This window comes from Furipterus horrens, unplaced genomic scaffold, assembly GCF_987537825.1.
Source record: "Furipterus horrens unplaced genomic scaffold, mFurHor1.1.pri manual_scaffold_4, whole genome shotgun sequence".
Taxonomy (NCBI): Eukaryota; Metazoa; Chordata; class Mammalia; order Chiroptera; family Furipteridae; genus Furipterus; species Furipterus horrens.
The window spans coordinates 17,819,789-17,838,431 of record NW_028327174.1 but is presented as its reverse complement, the minus strand read 5'-3'; the positions used below and the strand labels follow the sequence as shown (position 1 = coordinate 17,838,431).

Here is an 18,643-nt window from a genome sequence, read left to right as displayed (position 1 = left end):
GTTTTAATTGCTTTGCCTGCTTCAATGGAGGCTTTGGGGAGACTGAAAAAAGAAAACTGCCTGCTCTGCTGCCCTTTCCCCAGAATTCTTGATACTTCTGTTCTGAGCCCCACCTGCATTCCCACCTCCGGATGTACTTAGTGACCTACATTTCTGAGTATTTGGGAGTCCTGTAGTGTTAATTTTGTTGCTTTTGTCTTTCTCTAATGCTTTTCAGATTCTGTTCTCTTGGTTCTGCTAAGTCAGTTATTGATTGTCTCCTGCTTTCCAGCCTCCAACATTTTATCTTCTTTCCCATTCTCTCGACTTTGTCTCTTTAATAGGGTTTTAGAAGTGAAGGAGATGAATTCATGTCCAATGAAGTTACTATATATTCTTAATTCAGTATGTGTCTATGTATATATATATGTTTTATAGTGGTGATATTAATAATTTAATAAGAGTGATTTACACTATTAAAAGTATTTTGGAAAAAAGCTCTTTGTTATGTCTTTGTGAGTCCTCTGTGATTAGAAAAATTTGGCTTCAGTACAGAAAGTTATTTATTACAGGTTCCCATGATACTAGTGTGTTAGCTGTGAAACTCAGTGTAATATTCATCTTTCTTCCTTTCCAGGTGGCTTTGAAGTGGGTAAAACTAAACTACATCTGATGAAATGCTGCTGAGACATTGTAGACTGTACAGCCTTTCTGTCAGAAGCTAAATTCATAGCTTTTATGACCTGCCTAAAGATCAGATATTTTCAGCCAGAGGGAGAAATAATTTCTAGGAATATTTTCAGGATTGGCGTTAGATTATTTTAGAAATATGAGTTAAGTTGTATTTCATCCTCTAGTCCAATAAAGCCCAGAAAGTAGGAAGAGAGAACTGGAAAGTTCCTAGTGGGAACGGTCTAGGTAAGGGTATTTTATGTCTCTTTGTACAGGTGCCTTTCCTTTCTGATGTGAATTTGGGGGGGGGTGCCAGAAGAGCCTCTCTTTCTCCCCACCCCCCCTGATATATCTCACTGGGTTCTTAAAACACTGAAATTCCCAATTCATTGTCTTTGAGCTCTTCTCACTTCCAGCTCCTCTCGCTCTCATAGGAGATACCGGGCCCCTGCTCTCTGGCTTCTGTGAACGGGCACTCGTGGGTGGGACACATGGAGAGAATCTGAGAGCGAAGGCTTGGTTGCAGGGGCAGGGGGTGGAGGGTGGCTGCTAAATGTGGGGGATAAAGGGGTACATAGAGAGGGGAGAGGGGAGATGTTGTTTCTTTTACAATTTTGCCTAAGCCTGTCAGGAAAAACCTTAAAGACAGTTCTACTGTTTAACCTTCACCAGTCAAAACCAAATCTAGAATGTTACTAACATGCGTACCTGTGCTGGTGGCTGACTTTTAAAAATAGAAGAAAATTCTGTTGGAGCCTGCCTGGTTGTCCACAGCTCAGAAATCAAGCTTTATTGGACTCTCTGGGGTGTTTTGTCAAGTATCTTTCCAGACTTTTTATCCTGTTGTTCCTCTGGCCAGATTTTGGACTGTGTAATCTTTCCACGTTTTCTTGCTCCTGTGTTTTAACCCCAGCATTCATTTCCTTTGTTTGAAATGCCCTCCACCTTGTGTGAATCATACTTCCAACCATTCCTCAAGCCTACTTTGAATGTGTTTCCCTCCATTAAGTCTTCTCTAAGGAATTGCTTTTTTGAGTTTTACAGAAGTTTTATCTGTATTATCGGGCTTTTATTGTTTTTTGTTTTTGCCATATCTCATTTACTTTGCTAGACCCTTAAGTTTCTTTTTTTTTAACTATATTTTATTGATTATGTTGTTACAGTAGTTTCAATTTTTTCCCCCTTTGCTCCCCTCCACCCAGTACCCCGCTTCCCTCCACCAATCCCACTCCCCTAAGTTCATGTCCATGGGTTGTGCATATACGTTCTTTGGCTTCACCCTTTCCTATATTATTCTTAACTTCCTACTTCCTCCTGTCTATGTTGTATTTACCAGTTATGCTTCTTAATCCCTGCACCATTTCCCCATTACTCCCCCTTCCCCCTCCCAGCTGATAACCCTCCAAATGATCCCCATACCTATGAGTCTGTTCCTATTCTGGTTTGCTTAGTTGGATTTTGTTCTTACTTTTTAGATTCAGTTGTTGATAGTTGTGAGTTTGTTGTCATTTTAATGTTCATATTTGGATCTTCTTCTTCTAAAGTAAGCCCCTTTGACATTTCATGTAATAATGGCTTGGTGATGATGAGCACCTTTAGCTTTACCTTGTCTGGGAAGCACTTCACTGCCCTTCCATTCTAAATGATAGCTTTGCTGGATAGAGTAATCTTGGTTGTAAGTCCTTGCTTTTCATCACCTTGAATACTTCTTGCCAGTCCCTTCCTGCCTACAAAGTTTCTTTTGAGAAACCAGCTGATAGTCTTATAGGCACACCTTTGTAGGTAACTTTCTGCTTTTCTGTTGCTACTTTTAAGATTCTCTCTTTATCTTTAACCTTTGGTATTTTAATTATGATGTGTCTTGGTGTGGTCCTTTTTGGGTCTAGCTTGTTTGGGACTCTCTGTGCTTCCTGGACTTGTGTGTCTATTTCCTTCACCACATATGGGGAGTTTTCCTTCATTATTTTCTCACATAAGCTTTCAATTTCTTGCTCTTCCTCTTCTCCTTCTGGCACCCCTATGATTCGGATGTTGGGACGTTTAAAGTTGTCCCAGAGGTTCCTAAGCCTCTCCTCATTTTTTTCAATTTTTGTTTCCTCATTCTGTACTGGTTTGACAGTTGTTTTCTTCCTTATGTTCCAAATCATTGATTTGAACCCCAGTTTCCTTCCCTTCACCATTGGTTTTGTGTGGATTTTTCCTTCATTTCACTTAGCATAGCCTTCACTTCTCTTATGCGTTTGCCATACTTAAGCATATCTGTCAAGCCTCTGAGCATCTTTACCACCAGTGTTTTGAACTCTGCGTCTGTTAGGTTGGCTATATCCTCGTTTGTTAGGTTGGCTATCTCCTCATCGCTTAGTTCTCCCACTGGAACCTTGATCTGTTCCCCCTCTTGGGCCATACTTCTCTGTCTCCTGATTCTGACAGGCTCCTGTGTTTGTTTGCTTCTGTGTCTTAGGTAGAGCTGTCGCTCCTGTTACGTTGTAAGGGGCGGAGCCTTAGGTTTTCTCGTCAGTAGAGGGCAACCTGTTTCACCACATCATGGCACTGTATGTAGGGGAGGGGTCTGAGAGGGAACAATGTCTCTTGCTCAGCACTCACCTCTTTTCCAGGCACTTCTCCCACTTCCGTATGGCACTGGCGCCTCTCTAGCTACTGCCCCGGCCTTCGTTCCCAGAGTGGGTGGGTCTGTAGATGTTCTAGGACCATGGGGGCCCTTTAAACAAGTGGACGCTGCTGAGAGACCAGCAGTTTCTTCCTCTGCCCCAATCCCCACTGGTTTGCTCAGTCAGAAGCAATGAGGCTTTATTTACCCTGGTGCTGGGACCGTGAACTGCGTGGTCTGGTCTGGTGATGGGAGTGCTCCCCAGGTGTCCCTCCTGACTTTTTGAAATGTGTGACTGCGCTTTCTGGCAGCCTGCCACTGCCACCACTGCTGCAGCCACCATACCATATTCTCTCCGCCCCGGCTCTGCCCCTCCTACCTGTCTGGATAAATATTTCTTCTTTATATCTTTGTTTGTTGGACTTCCATGCAGCTCGATATTCTGGAACTCCTGGTTGTCTCTAGTTTTGAGGTAGCTGTATTCCTTCTTAGTTGTGGAGGGAGATACAGCATGTCTGTCTAGGCCTCCATCTTGGCCAGAAGTCCACCCTTAAGTTTCTTAATGCTAGATCCTTATTTCATTCCCGTTTGCCTCACATGTAGGTGCTAAATAAATATTTGTTAAATTAATTTCAAGTCAAAAATTAATAAGGCTCTAAATATAGTTGCTTTTATTTAGTACTTAAGGGTTCTGTACATGGCATAGAAGTAAAATTTCTGTTTACCTGTGTGTCTCACATATGTTTGTATGGCTTATTTTGTGCCAGTTATGTGTATTATTTCAATTTCTTCTTCCCTTTTGCCTGAGGAGTTCTTCCTGGAGCTCTGTGTGAAAAATAATGTATTATATTAACTCTTTTATCATTTTTGAGGATTGCAGTAGGTTATAGTTAAGATCTCTGAAACTTATGAATTCTTTGACCTTGTTTGAAGCTGCTCTGCTCAGTCGACCTGGCCAGGCAAGGGCCAGTAGGATTCAGTAGCTTTAGCGGAGCTAGAATCTACAGGCTTGCCTGGCTTGTAAGGTTAGAAATCTGTGAATATGTGATTGGGATAATTTTCTCTGGAAAATTTAATCAGATGGTGAGCTCACTAGCATATTGTGGCTTTTCTCCATCTTTTGGTGTAACTGACTGCTCTCCAAGCAACTGAAGAAAACAAATTTTATTCAGAAGGACAGTATTTTATTTTACCCCTACTCAAGTTATTTAACCTCAGGGTTTCTCTTCTGTATTTGTAAAGTGGGGACACCCTATTCTTTCTTGGTACTCTTATTTGTTTTACCAAAATGCAATGAGGATAAAAGGCTTTAAATGGGAGCATTTGAGATCTTGCTCCCAGGCATGTGTCTTCACTTTGACTCAAGTAAACTCATAATAATAACAAAAAAGACTAGGCAATTGAACACATTCTTTTCCACCCCTCCAATGGGATATTATGGGGAGAGGATTATAACAGACTTATTTCTTTGATATTCAGGTATGGAATTGGCAATCAGATGACTGTGTCTTTCTGCAAGCCCATCAGGAAACCGTGAAAGACTTTAGGCTCTTGAAAAATTCAAGACTGCTTTCCTGGTCATTTGATGGAACGGTGAAGGTAATTTGAAGAACAGATTTCTTTTTTAAAAAGTATTCTCATGTTGCAGTGATTGTATTGTGACATCCAAAAGCAGATGGATAATAAGTAACTACTTACATTTTCACATTTGTTTTCTCATGCTTGTTGTAAGTTTCCTGCAGTCACCTGTATGAGCTTTTGTACTAAAAGGGCACGTAAAGAGGTCAGACCACTGTTGTGCTGACGCCCCTGTTTCATAGGTCTGCCTTCTAGTGATGATGTGCAGGAATACAAAATGTTCCTAAGTGTCAACTTCTGGGTTTTCTTTGAAGGTATGGAATATTACTACTGGAAAAATAGAGAAAGACTTTGTCTGTCACCAGGATACAGTCCTTTCTTGTGATATTTCTTCTGATGCTACCAAGTTTTCATCTACCTCTGCTGACAATACTGCAAAGGTAAGTCGGTCAGTTGAAATGTGCATGCATAAAACTTCAGTATTGGTTATGTATTATGAGTCCAAATAATGTGTAAAGTAGAATAATAAGTTTCTGTCTGTATGTCTGTCATATTTTGTGAGTTTTTGGAGGGTTTCCTTGGCATTTAGTTAGTGTCAAATAGATTAAATGAATGACATTAAGGACTTTTTATTTCTCCCTTACTGATTACTTTTTGCCTGTTACGAATCAAATGCAATCAAAGGCATATTATAGTCAATAAAAAGCATTAAAGGGGTTTACATTTAATTGCACATTCATAGTAAGTTTTTTATAAATGATATAAGTTGACGCTTTTGAAAAATCACATTCCAGTGAAATGGTGCTGCCTTTTGGGGATTTTGAATACTTCATTCTCTCCTTTTTATCCATTTTTGTTAATGGCATTGTTATCCACCCATCTTCCAAACTAGGAACCTTGGAATTGCCTCTGGGACTCTGTCCTGTCTTTTGTGTTCTGTTTATTACTTCTCAATGTCTCTTGGATCCTCTTCTCCTCCTTGCTCCCACCCTTAAGACCAGGCTGTCTTCCTTTGTTGGTGGACCTGCCTCTGGTCTGTACCTCCTCCGGTTTATCTTCCCTACTGCTGTCTGCATTGCTGCTGAAACACCTCTGTGACCTGATTGTAAGCCAGATTTGTAGCTCATCACCATCTCTTCTGTTACATTGTTCCCTCTGTGCCAGACTACTTCTTCTGTCTTTTTGTGCACGCTGTTAACTTTGGCTTGACACAACCTTCCATTCCTTTTTCACCCTAAGCATCATGACTCATTCTTCCTGACCTAGATTTGATGCCAGCTCTTCAGTGAGCCCTTTCCTGGTCCTCAGGCAGGATTAGCTGCTTTACCGTCAGTGTGCCCATTACAGATTACTTCCATTTATTAGAGCATTTGCTTCACACAACTGTTCACTTAACCATTCATAAGCCAGTATTCCTGATTAAATTACAGACTTTTCAAGGACACGCACTATACCCAGTTCATCTTTGTATCACCAGGTCTTAGCTCACAGTGCCTGGAAGATGGTAGTTTTCAGCATATGCATGTTGAATGGTGTTGACAGAACCATAAGGGAGAATATTGGAAGGAAAAGAACTGCATTTGATTGCCAGGGTCATAGGATGGTATTGTGACTGACCTTTAAAGAGCACTTACCATGTGCTAGGAATTTCACTCTATTATTTAATCTTTACATCACAGGTATTGCTGTCCCCCTTGCACAGATGCAGACAGTGAAGCTACAGCATCTCCTGTGGGTTGTCCTAGGCCACAGGGAGCTAGCCAATAGTGGAGCCAGGACTCACACTCAAGTCTGCTTCAACATCACAGACCAGTCTTAACTCATTTACTGTTCTTCCTTCTAAATCTCAAGTTAGGAGCTTTGACCCTTGAGCTGAAGTTAACTTGAGTAAAGAGAAACTCAAAGATGAACAAGATGGCGAGTGGTGACGTGGGCCTCCTGTGAGAGTTTATGAACTGTTGAGGGCTAGAGCTTCTGTGGGGTTGACCCGATGGCTAACTAGCACTCCAGGCAGATGCTGATTTGGAATGTGTCTGCTCTTCCTAAACAATCCCCGTTGTCTTCCAGATTTGGAGTTTTGACCTCCCTTCCCCTCTTCATGAACTGGAGGGCCACAGAGGCTGTGTGCGCTGCTCTGTCTTCTCTGTGGACGGTACCCTGTTGGCCACTGGAGATGACAACGGAGAAATCAGGGTAGGCTCTTCCTGTAGCTTGGGCAAACCCTCTGCAGCACTTTGGGGACCTTTGTTAATGTGACAAGGACGCACCGGCCCTGGGGTTCTGGATGGAGGAAACATTCTTTGTTTTGTTTCTTGTGCATGTTGTGTTCACAGCTGCACTCGACTGCAGAAAAGAATTCATTTTAGAGTGAAGCATTTCCTGTGTATGTGAAGAGGCAGATACCCTAGTTATTAGCAGTTGGTTCTCTGCTGTTAGCTTGAGAATGAGTCATCTGAATTCTTGGTCCTGAACCAAAGGTGGTTTTTGGTGGCAGGATTTGAGGAAAATAATTTGGTAAGTCATTCTGTAGATTATAAATGAATTGCATAGTCTGCTGTTTTCAGCACTGAGACAAAACATCTCTTTAAGCGCTATACCAATTAGCTAGTCCACATTTACGGTGGGGCCTGCTGCAGTCCTCACGGGGCTGCCTGCCTCTGGTCATGTTAGAAGGATTGGGCACTCGATGGGACGAGTCTGGGCATTGGGGATGGCTGCTATGGTAACCAGTACACTTGAGAAGAGCCTTGTGTTTTCTTTTTCTTTTCTTGCCCTTTATTTATTTATTTATTTATTTTAAACAAAGAAGGATTTAAAATCCAAGGAATAAGTATGTAACACAGAAGAGTCAGAGAGTATGCAGCTGGCAGGAATACAGGCGTTATCAGATAGGCTTTCTGGGAAAAAGAAGTCTCCTGCTTGAGGACTAAGTAACTAATCTTCTCTATACCGCTCTTATAAGTGCCACACCCTCTGAGGTGGCAGGGCTGCTCTGGGAACATTCATTTTGCTCCAAGTTCTCATCTTGGATGAAAGGGCTCCTTTACTGGTTATGAGGCTGTGTTTCATTTTTCAGAAACCCCTGAAGGAAAAAAATTGCCTCTTTATCTTATATCTTCCTGTTTTACTGAATTTTTTCCAATGAGTTTTTCCATTTGGCTCTTTTTCGGGGACTTTTATGGCCTCATTTATTTATTCATTTATCATTCATTAATTATACTTTATTGAGGTGTGAACGACATGTAAAAAGCTGTACATAGGGGATGTACACAGTTTGGTGCGTTTGGGGATGAGTGTATACCCTTGAAGCCATCACCGCCACTAAGCTGTAGACGACTTCATTCCCTCCCAGAGGTCCCTCCCTTCCTCTTTATTATTATTATTTTCCTTGTATGCGGTAATAACACTTAACGTAAGATCTGCCTTCTTAAAAAATTTTAAATACTCAATACATTGTATATATCTTGCACAACAAACTTTGTATCCTTTTTCCAGAACCTTCCCATTTTCTTTTCCTCTTAGTCCCTGACAGTCACGGCTCTGTTTTCTGTTTTTATGTTTGACTATTTTAGATTGCATATAATTCTTTTGGATGTTCTAGGGATACATTTACAGATGATGACTTTGATGTTTTTAAGCATCTAATTTTAATCTGATATGCATTTCTTTAAAAAATTAAGAGTACTGCTTATATCTTGTGTCATTGGAAATAAATGGAAGTATTAGCATTTGTAAATAATGGGGTTGTTTATAAGAGTATAGTAAAAAAATACTATATATATATGACCTGACTGTGCTGGACTTCTAGTTTTTTTGTTTTTTTTTTTATACTGAGTGTTTAAAATATAGCCCTGGCTGGCAAGGCTCAGTGGATTGAGTGTTGGCCTGTGAACTGAAAGGTTGCTGTTTTGATTTCCGATCTGGGCACAGGGCTGGGTTGTGGGCCAGGTCCCTGGTTTGGGGGCGTGCAGGAGGCAACCAGTCGATGTCTCTCTCACACATTGCTGTTTCTCTCCCTTTTTTTCTCCTTCCCTTTTCCTCTCTCTAGAAGTAAATAAATGAAATCTTTTAAAGAAAATACTTGTTTGAAGGACATCTGTCATATATTAAGTGGTAGACCTTAGACCAGAATTCTTTTTTAAAAAATTAAATTTATTGAGGTGACATTTCTTTGTTTTTTTTGAGGTAGTTTATATGTTAGGTCTTTTTTATTTCTTGTTTCTCCCTTCATTCTCTTTTTATTAAATGAAGAGTATTTTTTGGAGTGTAGTCAGTGATATATATTGTAAATAATGTGTTTGTATTATAATTAGTGTTTTTTAAAAATATGAAAAGGAGAGAGTACAACCTAAAAACATTCCTAAGTTATCACTAAATCATAATTAGATTTTAAAGAAAGATTTCCAAATATATTTCAGATGAGATAGATACATACAAAAAGATTTCTGGGTAACCCTGTTAATGAATTGTGTTTATCATGTTTGCATAGATATGGGATGTGTCAAATGGTGCGCTTCTTCATTTGTGTGCTCCGATTTCCATAGAAGAAGGAACTGCCACCCACGGAGGCTGGGTGACCGACCTCTGCTTTTCTCCAGATAGCAAAACGCTTGTCTCCGCCGGAGGCTATCTTAAGGTAAGAGTGCATTAAAGGCTGTGAAAGAAAAGAACGGCCTGTATCCCACTTTTCAAGCTATTTTTACTTCCTGTGTCTCAGTGGGTCCTCATATAGCCCAGCTGAGGGGAAGGGCAGCTTCCGTCACCCCTGTTTTGCAGAGCTGAGATTGACATGCAAGGTCACTTTCCTCGGATCTGTTGGAGATTTTGGTGGCAGTGCTGGGGATGCTCTTGGTCCAGAGCTCTCATACTGCCCTGTACAAAGTCTTAGATGATCAGAATGACTAGGGAGTGGGTTCTGTAACTTAATTTTATTTTCTACCTCATAGTTATTAACTATTTGGGTTGAAAGTCTTAAAAAATTGCTGAAATTTTCTTTAAGTATTAATAATAGTAGTAGCAGTGGTAGTAAAACAGTAGCAGGAGCATATTCCTTTATAGTTTACAAAATGCCTTCCTTACATCATCTCATTAGCCAGTGTGTGAGGCTTAAATTTTATTATCTTTGGTTATAGATGAGGGAACTGATGTTCATGGAGAGCTGTGGCTTCCCTAAAATGGCATAGTTAGTAAGCTGGCGTATACAAGCTTATGAGTGATTACTGGGGCGAAGGCTGGAGTGTGTTGTGCCTCGGGGTCATTTTTTGGTGCTTGCATCTGTTTATCCATCCACTCAATAATGTGTATTAAATGCCCGCCGTGTGCCAAGACACTGCTACGTGGCACAATGTTTAAGACTTGGTTCCTGCCTTCTGGTGCCTTACAGCCTGTGGGGGAAGCAAATGGTAAACGAATAAAATCTCTGAAGTGCAGGACACATTTGCATATGGATAGTAAACGCACAAAGGAGAAGAGAGAACAGCTCTATCTTTGGGAGTTGGCAGAGGCCTTCTGTGGAGGGGGATGCTTGAGGTAAGGCTTGTGAATAGTGTTTTCCTTAGAAAAGAGGTCGAAGATGATATTCATATATTGTACTGATCACTTAAAATAGATCCCTAGTAAATTAGATCTTATGATACTGTTATCTTACTGAAGACATTTAAGTGTAGGAGATGATTCTAATTGTCTAACACAATGTAGTTATTAAGAAATATTTGAATGAATGAGTTGAAGTTTTTTTGTAATATGAGACCCATGTAATCGTAATTTTACTCAACAAAAACATTTAGCTTATCAAAAAGATAAATAAGTAGGCAGATGTGGCTCATCTCTTCCTCCAACCACATCAAAATTACAACTAAAATATAGAACAATCATCAGCCAGAACCATGAGAAATCGAGCTGAATGGAAGTCTGACAACTATGGAATTAAAGAAACCACATCCATTGAGATGGGTGGGAGGGGCGCAGACATGGAATGAGCTAGTCTCTTACCAACGTGTGGTGGATATAAATTCCGGAGGTATATCTCAGCAGTGAGGAGTCCCGCCTCATACCAGGCCACTAGGCCACCAGGCCCAGGGTTCCAGTGCCAGGAAGGTAAGTCACTACAACTTCTGGCTGCAAAAACCAGTGGGGATTGAGTTGGTAGAAGAAACTTCTGGAGCCCCAAGCAGTTTATCTTAACCCACACATGGATTTACCTTCTCAGACGTACTCCCTCTGAGCCCCACCACCAGAGTAGCAGCTTGAAAGGCACCAGTGGCATACAGGGAGAAACTGAAGTGTCTGGCGTCAAGGCCAGCAGAGGCCATTGTCTCTTTTCTAAACTCTCCCCCACAGAGCTGGCAAGCTAGTGCCATATCTGAGAGAGACTCCATCAGCCTGGCTAACACTATTTGACCTGCTTTGGAGATCCCCAGAGACTCTGCCCCACCAAACTTGGAGGCCTACACAAGGTGCTTTTCCATATGAATGACTGGTCTTGGCTTCTGCTTCACAACTTCATAAATCCTATCAAACAAGCAGTAGCTGCCCTCAGTGAGCTCCAGGCCTGGAACTAGCAGCAGCCAGCTTAGATTCACAGCTTGGCTTCACCTGGGAATCTCCAGGCCCAGCACAAGTAACAGTTATCTCAGGTTGCTTTATACCTCAGGCAGGATGCCCTGGGCAAAACACAGGTGGGGGCTGACCTTGGTCAGCACCACCTGAGAAACCCCAGGACCCAGTGGACAGCTACAGACCACATCGGAGCACCACCACCCTGCCCCTGCACAGCTGATTTTCCATGGAGGGGGGAGGTTGGTGGTCAGTGGTCACAGCCAGTTCTTGCAGCTGACTGGCCTCAGTAAATCCCTCCTATTGATCTGCCAACAGCAACCAAGGCTCAACTACCAGAGGAGGGTGTACTCAGCCCACATGGGGGGCACATCTTGAGTACCCAGCATGGGTGATAGGAGAGGCTGTGCCACTCAACCCTACAGGATACCTACTATAATAGGCCACACTACCAAGACATGGAGCCAAAGCAGCTCTACCCAATACACAGAAACCAACATAGGGAGGCTGTCAAATTGAGAAGGCAAAGAAATAAGGCCCAGAAGAAAGCACAGAATGAAACCACAGAAAAAGAACTAAATTGAAACAGAGATAGCCAACCTATGAGATGCAGAGTTCAAAACACTGGTAATCAGGATACTCAGAGAAATGATTGATAACAGCAAACACGGTAGGAAAGAAGTAAAGGGTATGGTAAGTGAAATGAAGGAAAATCCACAGGAAATCAGTGGTAAAGGGAAGGAAACCAGGGTTCAAATCAATCATTTGGAACATAAGGAAGAAATAAACAGTCAACCAGTACAGAATGAGGAAACAAGAATTGAAAAAAATGAGGAGAGACTTAGGAACCTCTGGGACAACTTTAAATGTGCCAACATCTGACTCATAGAGGTGCCAGAAAGAGAAGAGGAAGAGCAAGAAATTGAAAACGTATATGAAAAAATAATGAAGGAAAACTCCCCAAATTTGGCGAAGGAATAGACATACAAATCCATAACGCACAGAGAAATCCAAACAAGCTAGACCCAAAGAGGAACACACCAAGACACATCATAATTAAATGCCAAAAGTTAAAAATAAAGAGAGAATCTTAAAAAGCAGCAAGAGCAAAGAGGAGAGTTACCTACAAAGGAGTTCCCATAAGACTATCAGCTGATTTCTCAAAAGAAACTGCAGGCAAGAAGGGGCTGGCAAGAAGTATTCAAAGTGATAAAAAGGGTGAAAAGCAAGGATCTACAACCAAGATCACTCTGTCAAGCTGTCATTTAGAATGGAAGAGCAGATGATAAAATGCTTTCCAGAAACTTTCAAGCTAAAAGAGTTCATCATCACACAGCCATTATTACATGAAATGTTAAAGGGAGTTATTTAAGAAAAAGAAGATCAAAACAATGAACATTAAAATGACAACAAACCCACAACTATCAACAACTGAATGTAAAAAAGAAAAACTAAGCAAACAATCAGAACAAGAAACAGACTCATAGGTATGGGGATCATTTGGAGGGTTATCAGCTGGGTGGGGGAAGGGGAGAAATGGGGAACTGGTGCAGGGATCAAGAAGGCTAATTGGTAGGTACAAGGTAGACAGGGTGTTAAAAATAGTATAAGAAAGGATGAAGCCAAAGAATATACATGCACGACCCATGGACATGAAATAAGGGGGAGGGATTTCTGGAGGGAATGGGGGTACCAGGAGGAGGGGGACAAAGGGAAGAAAACCGGGAGAACTGTAACAGCATAATCAATAAAATATAAGTAAAAAAAATAAATAAGAGGGCAGTTTTGAGCTCTGTGAGAGATGTACGTTCTGAGCATGTTGCGTTAACCTCTCTTTTTTTGGCATGCCCAGTGCTGTCACTAGGGAATTGTGGGGCTGTCCCCACTTGTCCTCCTTTAGCGTAAGGATAAACTCAGTCTGCTTTGAGGATGATGCTTAGCACGGCGGGATTGCTGTTTTTGTGTTGGCAGCTGGGAGTCTTGCTTGATCTTTATTCACTGCTGAAAAACTACTTTGACACTGAGCTTCTAGAGACCTGCCATTTGATGCTCTGGGCCCTCTCGAAGGCTGTTGCATAACCATGAGTCTGGCTTACCAGATGTGATAGAGATCAATGAGCAGATTTCCAGCATTGCTGGAGAACCCTGAAAAAAAGCCGCCGAACCGATAGCTGGACTGTAGACGTTAACGCCTTAAGAGTGGAAGAACCGATAGCCTGTGTGTCGGTCTCTGTGTTTGTTGCAGTCAGGCTGCTCCTCCCTCTGGTTACGGGGGTTGCGAGGGAGCCCAGCCTGCATCTACCCAGCACGGTAATGAGACGATCCAAAGCACAGAGCAAATTAAAAGGGAAAAGGAGCAGCTGCTGTGGTGTCCAGGAAAACAGGCCTTCGAGTCTGTTTACTTAAGAATCCAAGCTGCATAAATTCCGTGTCCATAATATAAAGTAAGTATCCAGTAGCTTAAAAGCTCTTAACTTTCAAAATTGTTCTTATTTGTAAATTAAAAAATACTGTCACTTAGGTATTTGCCTGTGCTGTGCCACAGGGTGGATACTGTTAGAATGGCAAGAAAGCCACATTAATTCATACTCACGGGGAGAAAGGCTGGTTTGAAACCTGGACTCCATGGTGATGATGCAGGTTTGCCATGGCTTAGAGGCAGCGGAGGGTAATGGGCAGGAGAGTGAGCCTCGGGGCAGACTGCCTGAGCTCAAAGCCTGGCTCTGCTACTCATTGGCTTTGTTAATGTTCCTGTTATTCACCAGGTTGTGTAAACTCGCTGTGCCTCTCTTTTCCTATCTGTAAAATGGGCACAGTAATTTCTACCTCATAAGTTTGGGGGGATTAAAGCATTTATAAGTAGTAGCACATAGTGTACCCTGAGTAATGTTAGGTGCGATTTTAAAAAAAAGATTCACTTTATTTCTTAGAGCAGTTTTAGGTCCACAGCACATTTGAGCAGCCTATGCACAGAGTTCCCCCCAGGCCCACCCTCGTGCATACACAGCCTGCCCCACTCCCAACACCCCCCACCAGAGTGGTACACGTTACAGTTGACGAGTGTACACTGACACATCCTTATCACCGGAAGTCCATGGTTTACATCAGGGTGCACGCTTGGTGGTGTTCGTTCTGTGAATTTTGACAACTGTATAAAGGCAAGTGTCCACCACTGCAGTATCATACACAATAGTTTCTCCGTCCTAAAACCCCCTCAGTGGCTCTCACTTCAATATCTTTGCTTTTTAGTGCACACTCCAGTTAGTGGCTGGGTAGTGTTTCTGAGTAGTAGAGTGGTCTGAGGGACAGGTGTTGGAAGCACTGGTGGGGAAGCCAGGGACTGTCGCACCTCTGTCATCGTGGGTGTTGAGCCCTTTCTTCTCTCAGAACCCTGGTTTCCTTCTGTGTAAAATGAGGCAGTTCCTGGGTGGTCCCTCAGGGCCTGCTGCCCCTACGATGTGCTCCTAGCAACTGAAAATGGAGTCTTCTCTCAAGGAGGTGGAAGGTGTCCTCTGCCGTCTTGATGACATTACTATTTCATAAAGTGAAATTGTCAGTTCTGAAAGATTTCAAGTCAGTACATGTAGCTTCAGTGAGGTTTACTAGCCCACGGGGCGTACTTTTACCATTTATTATTGCTGGTAGTGAACATGAAAGTGGACCCAGCCAGACGTGCCAGGCAGAATGCGAGGCCCTGCCGTGGATGCAAAAGTGAGTCACACGCCATTATTGCTCTCATAATACTCAGAATCTTGATGTGCCTGAGCCCTTTTCAAAAGGTGTTCGTGTACCATGTCTTCTGCTTTCACTTTAGCTGTGACATATATGGGTAAGCTTTATGATCTCAATTTGGTAAATGAATATAAAATTATTACAATCTTAGCGAATTCAGTGATTGGGAAGAAAAAGGAAGGACATGGCCAGAGAACCTGCTACATTTGTGGTGTTCACTATTTGTTTAGCACATACGTGTATAGACTATTTTATGGAGAAAGTTGGTCATTGGTTCTTGAATCACTCCCGGGGAAAGGGGAAGATTCAGTAGAGAGGACAGTCCGTCCTGTAGCCCGTTATTATCAATAGTCTTGGCGTCTGGGAGAATATCAGTTTGTGTCCGCAAAGAGGCATTTTTAGAGCAGAGAAGGCATTCTTCTCTCCATCCCCTGAGCACCTGCAGACAGGACCGCGCAGCCCAGCCGTGACGATCGTGGACTCTGTGTGGCCAGGCTGCACGCTTCTTCAGCAACCCTGAGTGGAGGCAGGTGTAGGGGTAGCTGGGAGGCAGTCACCAGGGCGGGTCAGGAAAGGCTGATGTGGTTAGTAATTGTACTCAGCATTCAGCCTTAGACTGCTTTCCTGCTGTCTGCTTAAAGTCCGGGCCTGGGGAGGCGATCGGGTGAAGGACCTGGCTGGCACTACAGGTCCTCACACAGTATAATTACCAATCTAACGGGAATGTTGGTTTTCTCCCAACAGTGGTGGAACGTTGTCACTGGGGAATCCTCACAGACCTTCTACACAAATGGAACCAACCTTAAGAAAATACACGTGTCTCCGGACTTCAAAACATATGTGACTGTTGATAATCTTGGTATTTTATATATTTTACAGATTTTAGAGTAAAATAATTAGGCATTAATGTAAGTTGAACCCTTTTAAGTTTTGAATTGGAAAAAAATGGTGATGAACTCTGTATTTCAACCTTTTATAAAGCTGTGAATTGTTTGCAGTATTGCATTCATTACCGAAGTGTTTGTGGTTACGTGAATAATACTAATGTAGCTTTATTCCAAGTGAACACACTTTTAATCTTGTTTTTCATAATCATCATCATTATTTTTAACAATTTGTCTTTAAGATGCAAATGAAAATGTAAATATGTTCCTTATTATACTGTTGGCAAAATGATCTCTTGATACATTCAAATTGGCTGACATAATTAATGAGAATAATTAGAAGGAAATGTGTGTTTTTTAATACGAACATTCTGAGGGCTGTGCCTCAGACTAGCAGTGGCCTGCTTTCCGAACCCCGCGTACCCCACCGGGGTATAGTTTTCCCAAATACAATCTTAGAGCTTATTTGCACTCCTTGAATTTGCTTTAAAAATATTGTGTCTGTGCTTGCGCACAATTTGCAGTATTTCCTTTAATTCACTACATAAGTGAGTCTTGGATGTCCAGAGTTCTTTCTGTGAAGTAAAAATTACGTGTGTGGGCGGGAGCAGGTTTTATTGGCCTGGCTTTTTCTCACTCGCTGGGGCACCTGTGCTGTAACTGGACTCCGGGCGTCAGCCTCTGAACGGGGCGTGCTCCTGCTCTCGGCTTTTTTCACCTTTTTCTTAATCTTCACTTCTTTCACTTTATTATAGCAGTTGCTCCACAGGCACATGTTAGTAAATGAGATTAATTGGGGAGAAGCCAGTTTTAATAAGTTTTCTAAGAAATATAAAATAGAAGTCATTTTTTCCAGTTCCATTTACTTTTAGATGAATGGCATTGTCAGTGCTATTCTCTTAGTGAATTTCAGAACCAGAAGTCATCGTGACTGGATGGTGTCACCTTTAACACTCCAGCCAGTCTGTCTTCCTTCCCTTATCTCCTCATCTGCTTCCTTCACCTCCCTTCCTTAATGGTGAATCAAAAAAGATAGCTTAGGACAGGGAAAAAGCCCATCAGCGTCAGTTATCAGTTTTTTTGACCTCTTGATTAGGAACCTTACTTGTAGCATAAATCTAACCATTTTTCCGGAAATATATTGTGAAAGGAAATGCTGATAAATTAATAATAGATGCAGTTGTCACATAAAAAAAAAAAAATAACCAAAATTCAAAAATTTTTGTTGTTGTAACAGGCTGTTAGGGTTAACGGCATGTAGGCCGTGAACCAGTTTTTAAATTTTATTTTAAAATTGATTTGAGAGAGGAAGGGAGAGAAAAAGAGAAACATCAATTTGTTGTTTCACTTATGCATTCATTGGTACCCTGACCAGGAATTGAACCCATAACCTTGGTATACTGGGACAATGCTCTAACCAACTGAACTACCCAGCCAAAGCCAGTGAACCAGTTCTTATTGCTACTGCGTATTAGTAGATATGGGCGGGTAGGGGTAATAGACTACTCCAGATGTATTTTAGATTAGTTATTCCTATTTAGCATTTCAGAGAACCATAAATAAAGTGAATAAAATCTTTTACACTGGTAAGCAGGGGTTTTTTTTTTAATTTTTTAATATTTTTTTATAATGGGTGGAGGAACTAGTGACAGATTTACTGTGATTCAAGCAAATGTGATGTGAAACCTTAAGTTTATAAAAGAAATTTCGGTAAATGGTATGTTTTGCTTCGAGTATCCACATAATTTGATTTGCATACAATGTTTAGGAACTCATTTATAGCTCCCAGTATAAAGTATTCACTTTTGGAATTAACTGCCCGTGACTGTTAAAGTGTAACAACAAATACCAGCTTTTCAAAGGACTTGATTGGCCTTTGCCTGAAAAGTACAAGAAAAATGGGAAGAAAGACAAGGTAACACGGGGAACGAAGAGGAGCTGCGGAGGACTTTCACGGCGGCTCACGAGGTCAGTCAGTGGTTTGTGCTTCTGGATAAGCGTTTCCAAACATTTGCCCTGTGTTTTTTTTTTTGTATTGGAAATTATATTGTATTTTATATGGACAAAGATTGTTTTTACATTGTATGCGTCTTGTATGTTTGGATAACTGTTAGTTTTGTATTCATGAAACAGTTTACATGATTTTTTTGCACCTTGGTATACATTTTAATACATGAATTAAAAAAACTTTATAAAAATAAAATTCCCAAAATACTTTTGAAAAACATTTTTAGATTATTTTGGATTCCTTGCATATCCTCTGTTGATTAGAAAAGAAATGTGAAAGATTCTTCAAAATAAATCCATCAACCTTTCTGTGAGGTTTTATCAGCTATGTGTAATTCAGTTCTATCAAAGTTTTCTTTGTCTCCCCAGTCTCTCTGATGGCTGCCTGGTGTAGCTGGCATGGAGAAGATCCTGTAAAGAACAGAATTCACTTTTTCATTCTTTTATTCAGGAAATATTTATTGAACTCTACCATGTGCTTGTTTTTGTAGGTAATGGGGATATAGCAGTGAGCAAAACAAAATCCTTACCCTGCTGCAGTTGGGTGCTAGGGAGAGGTGGATGAAAAGTAAATAAGTAAAATCTATAGTGTATTAGTGGTAATAATATTAGTTACAATACTGTGTAA

At 41.4% G+C, this 18,643-nt stretch overlaps 1 protein-coding gene across 1 annotated transcript in view; it reads left to right on the top strand.

Moving 5' to 3' along the window:
- The window catches only part of APAF1 (apoptotic peptidase activating factor 1), a 77,540-nt gene extending 60,884 nt beyond the window's left edge, over positions 1-16,656 (top strand). The window contains exons 23-27 of the mRNA XM_090272655.1: positions 4,739-4,858; positions 5,152-5,277; positions 6,905-7,030; positions 9,327-9,473; positions 15,869-16,656. Coding sequence (XP_090128781.1) covers positions 4,739-4,858; positions 5,152-5,277; positions 6,905-7,030; positions 9,327-9,473; positions 15,869-16,015 — 666 coding nt within the window. The 3' untranslated portion in view covers positions 16,016-16,656. The remainder of the gene's footprint in view (positions 1-4,738; positions 4,859-5,151; positions 5,278-6,904; positions 7,031-9,326; positions 9,474-15,868) is intronic.
- The last annotated feature ends 1,987 nt before the right edge of the window (positions 16,657-18,643 follow it).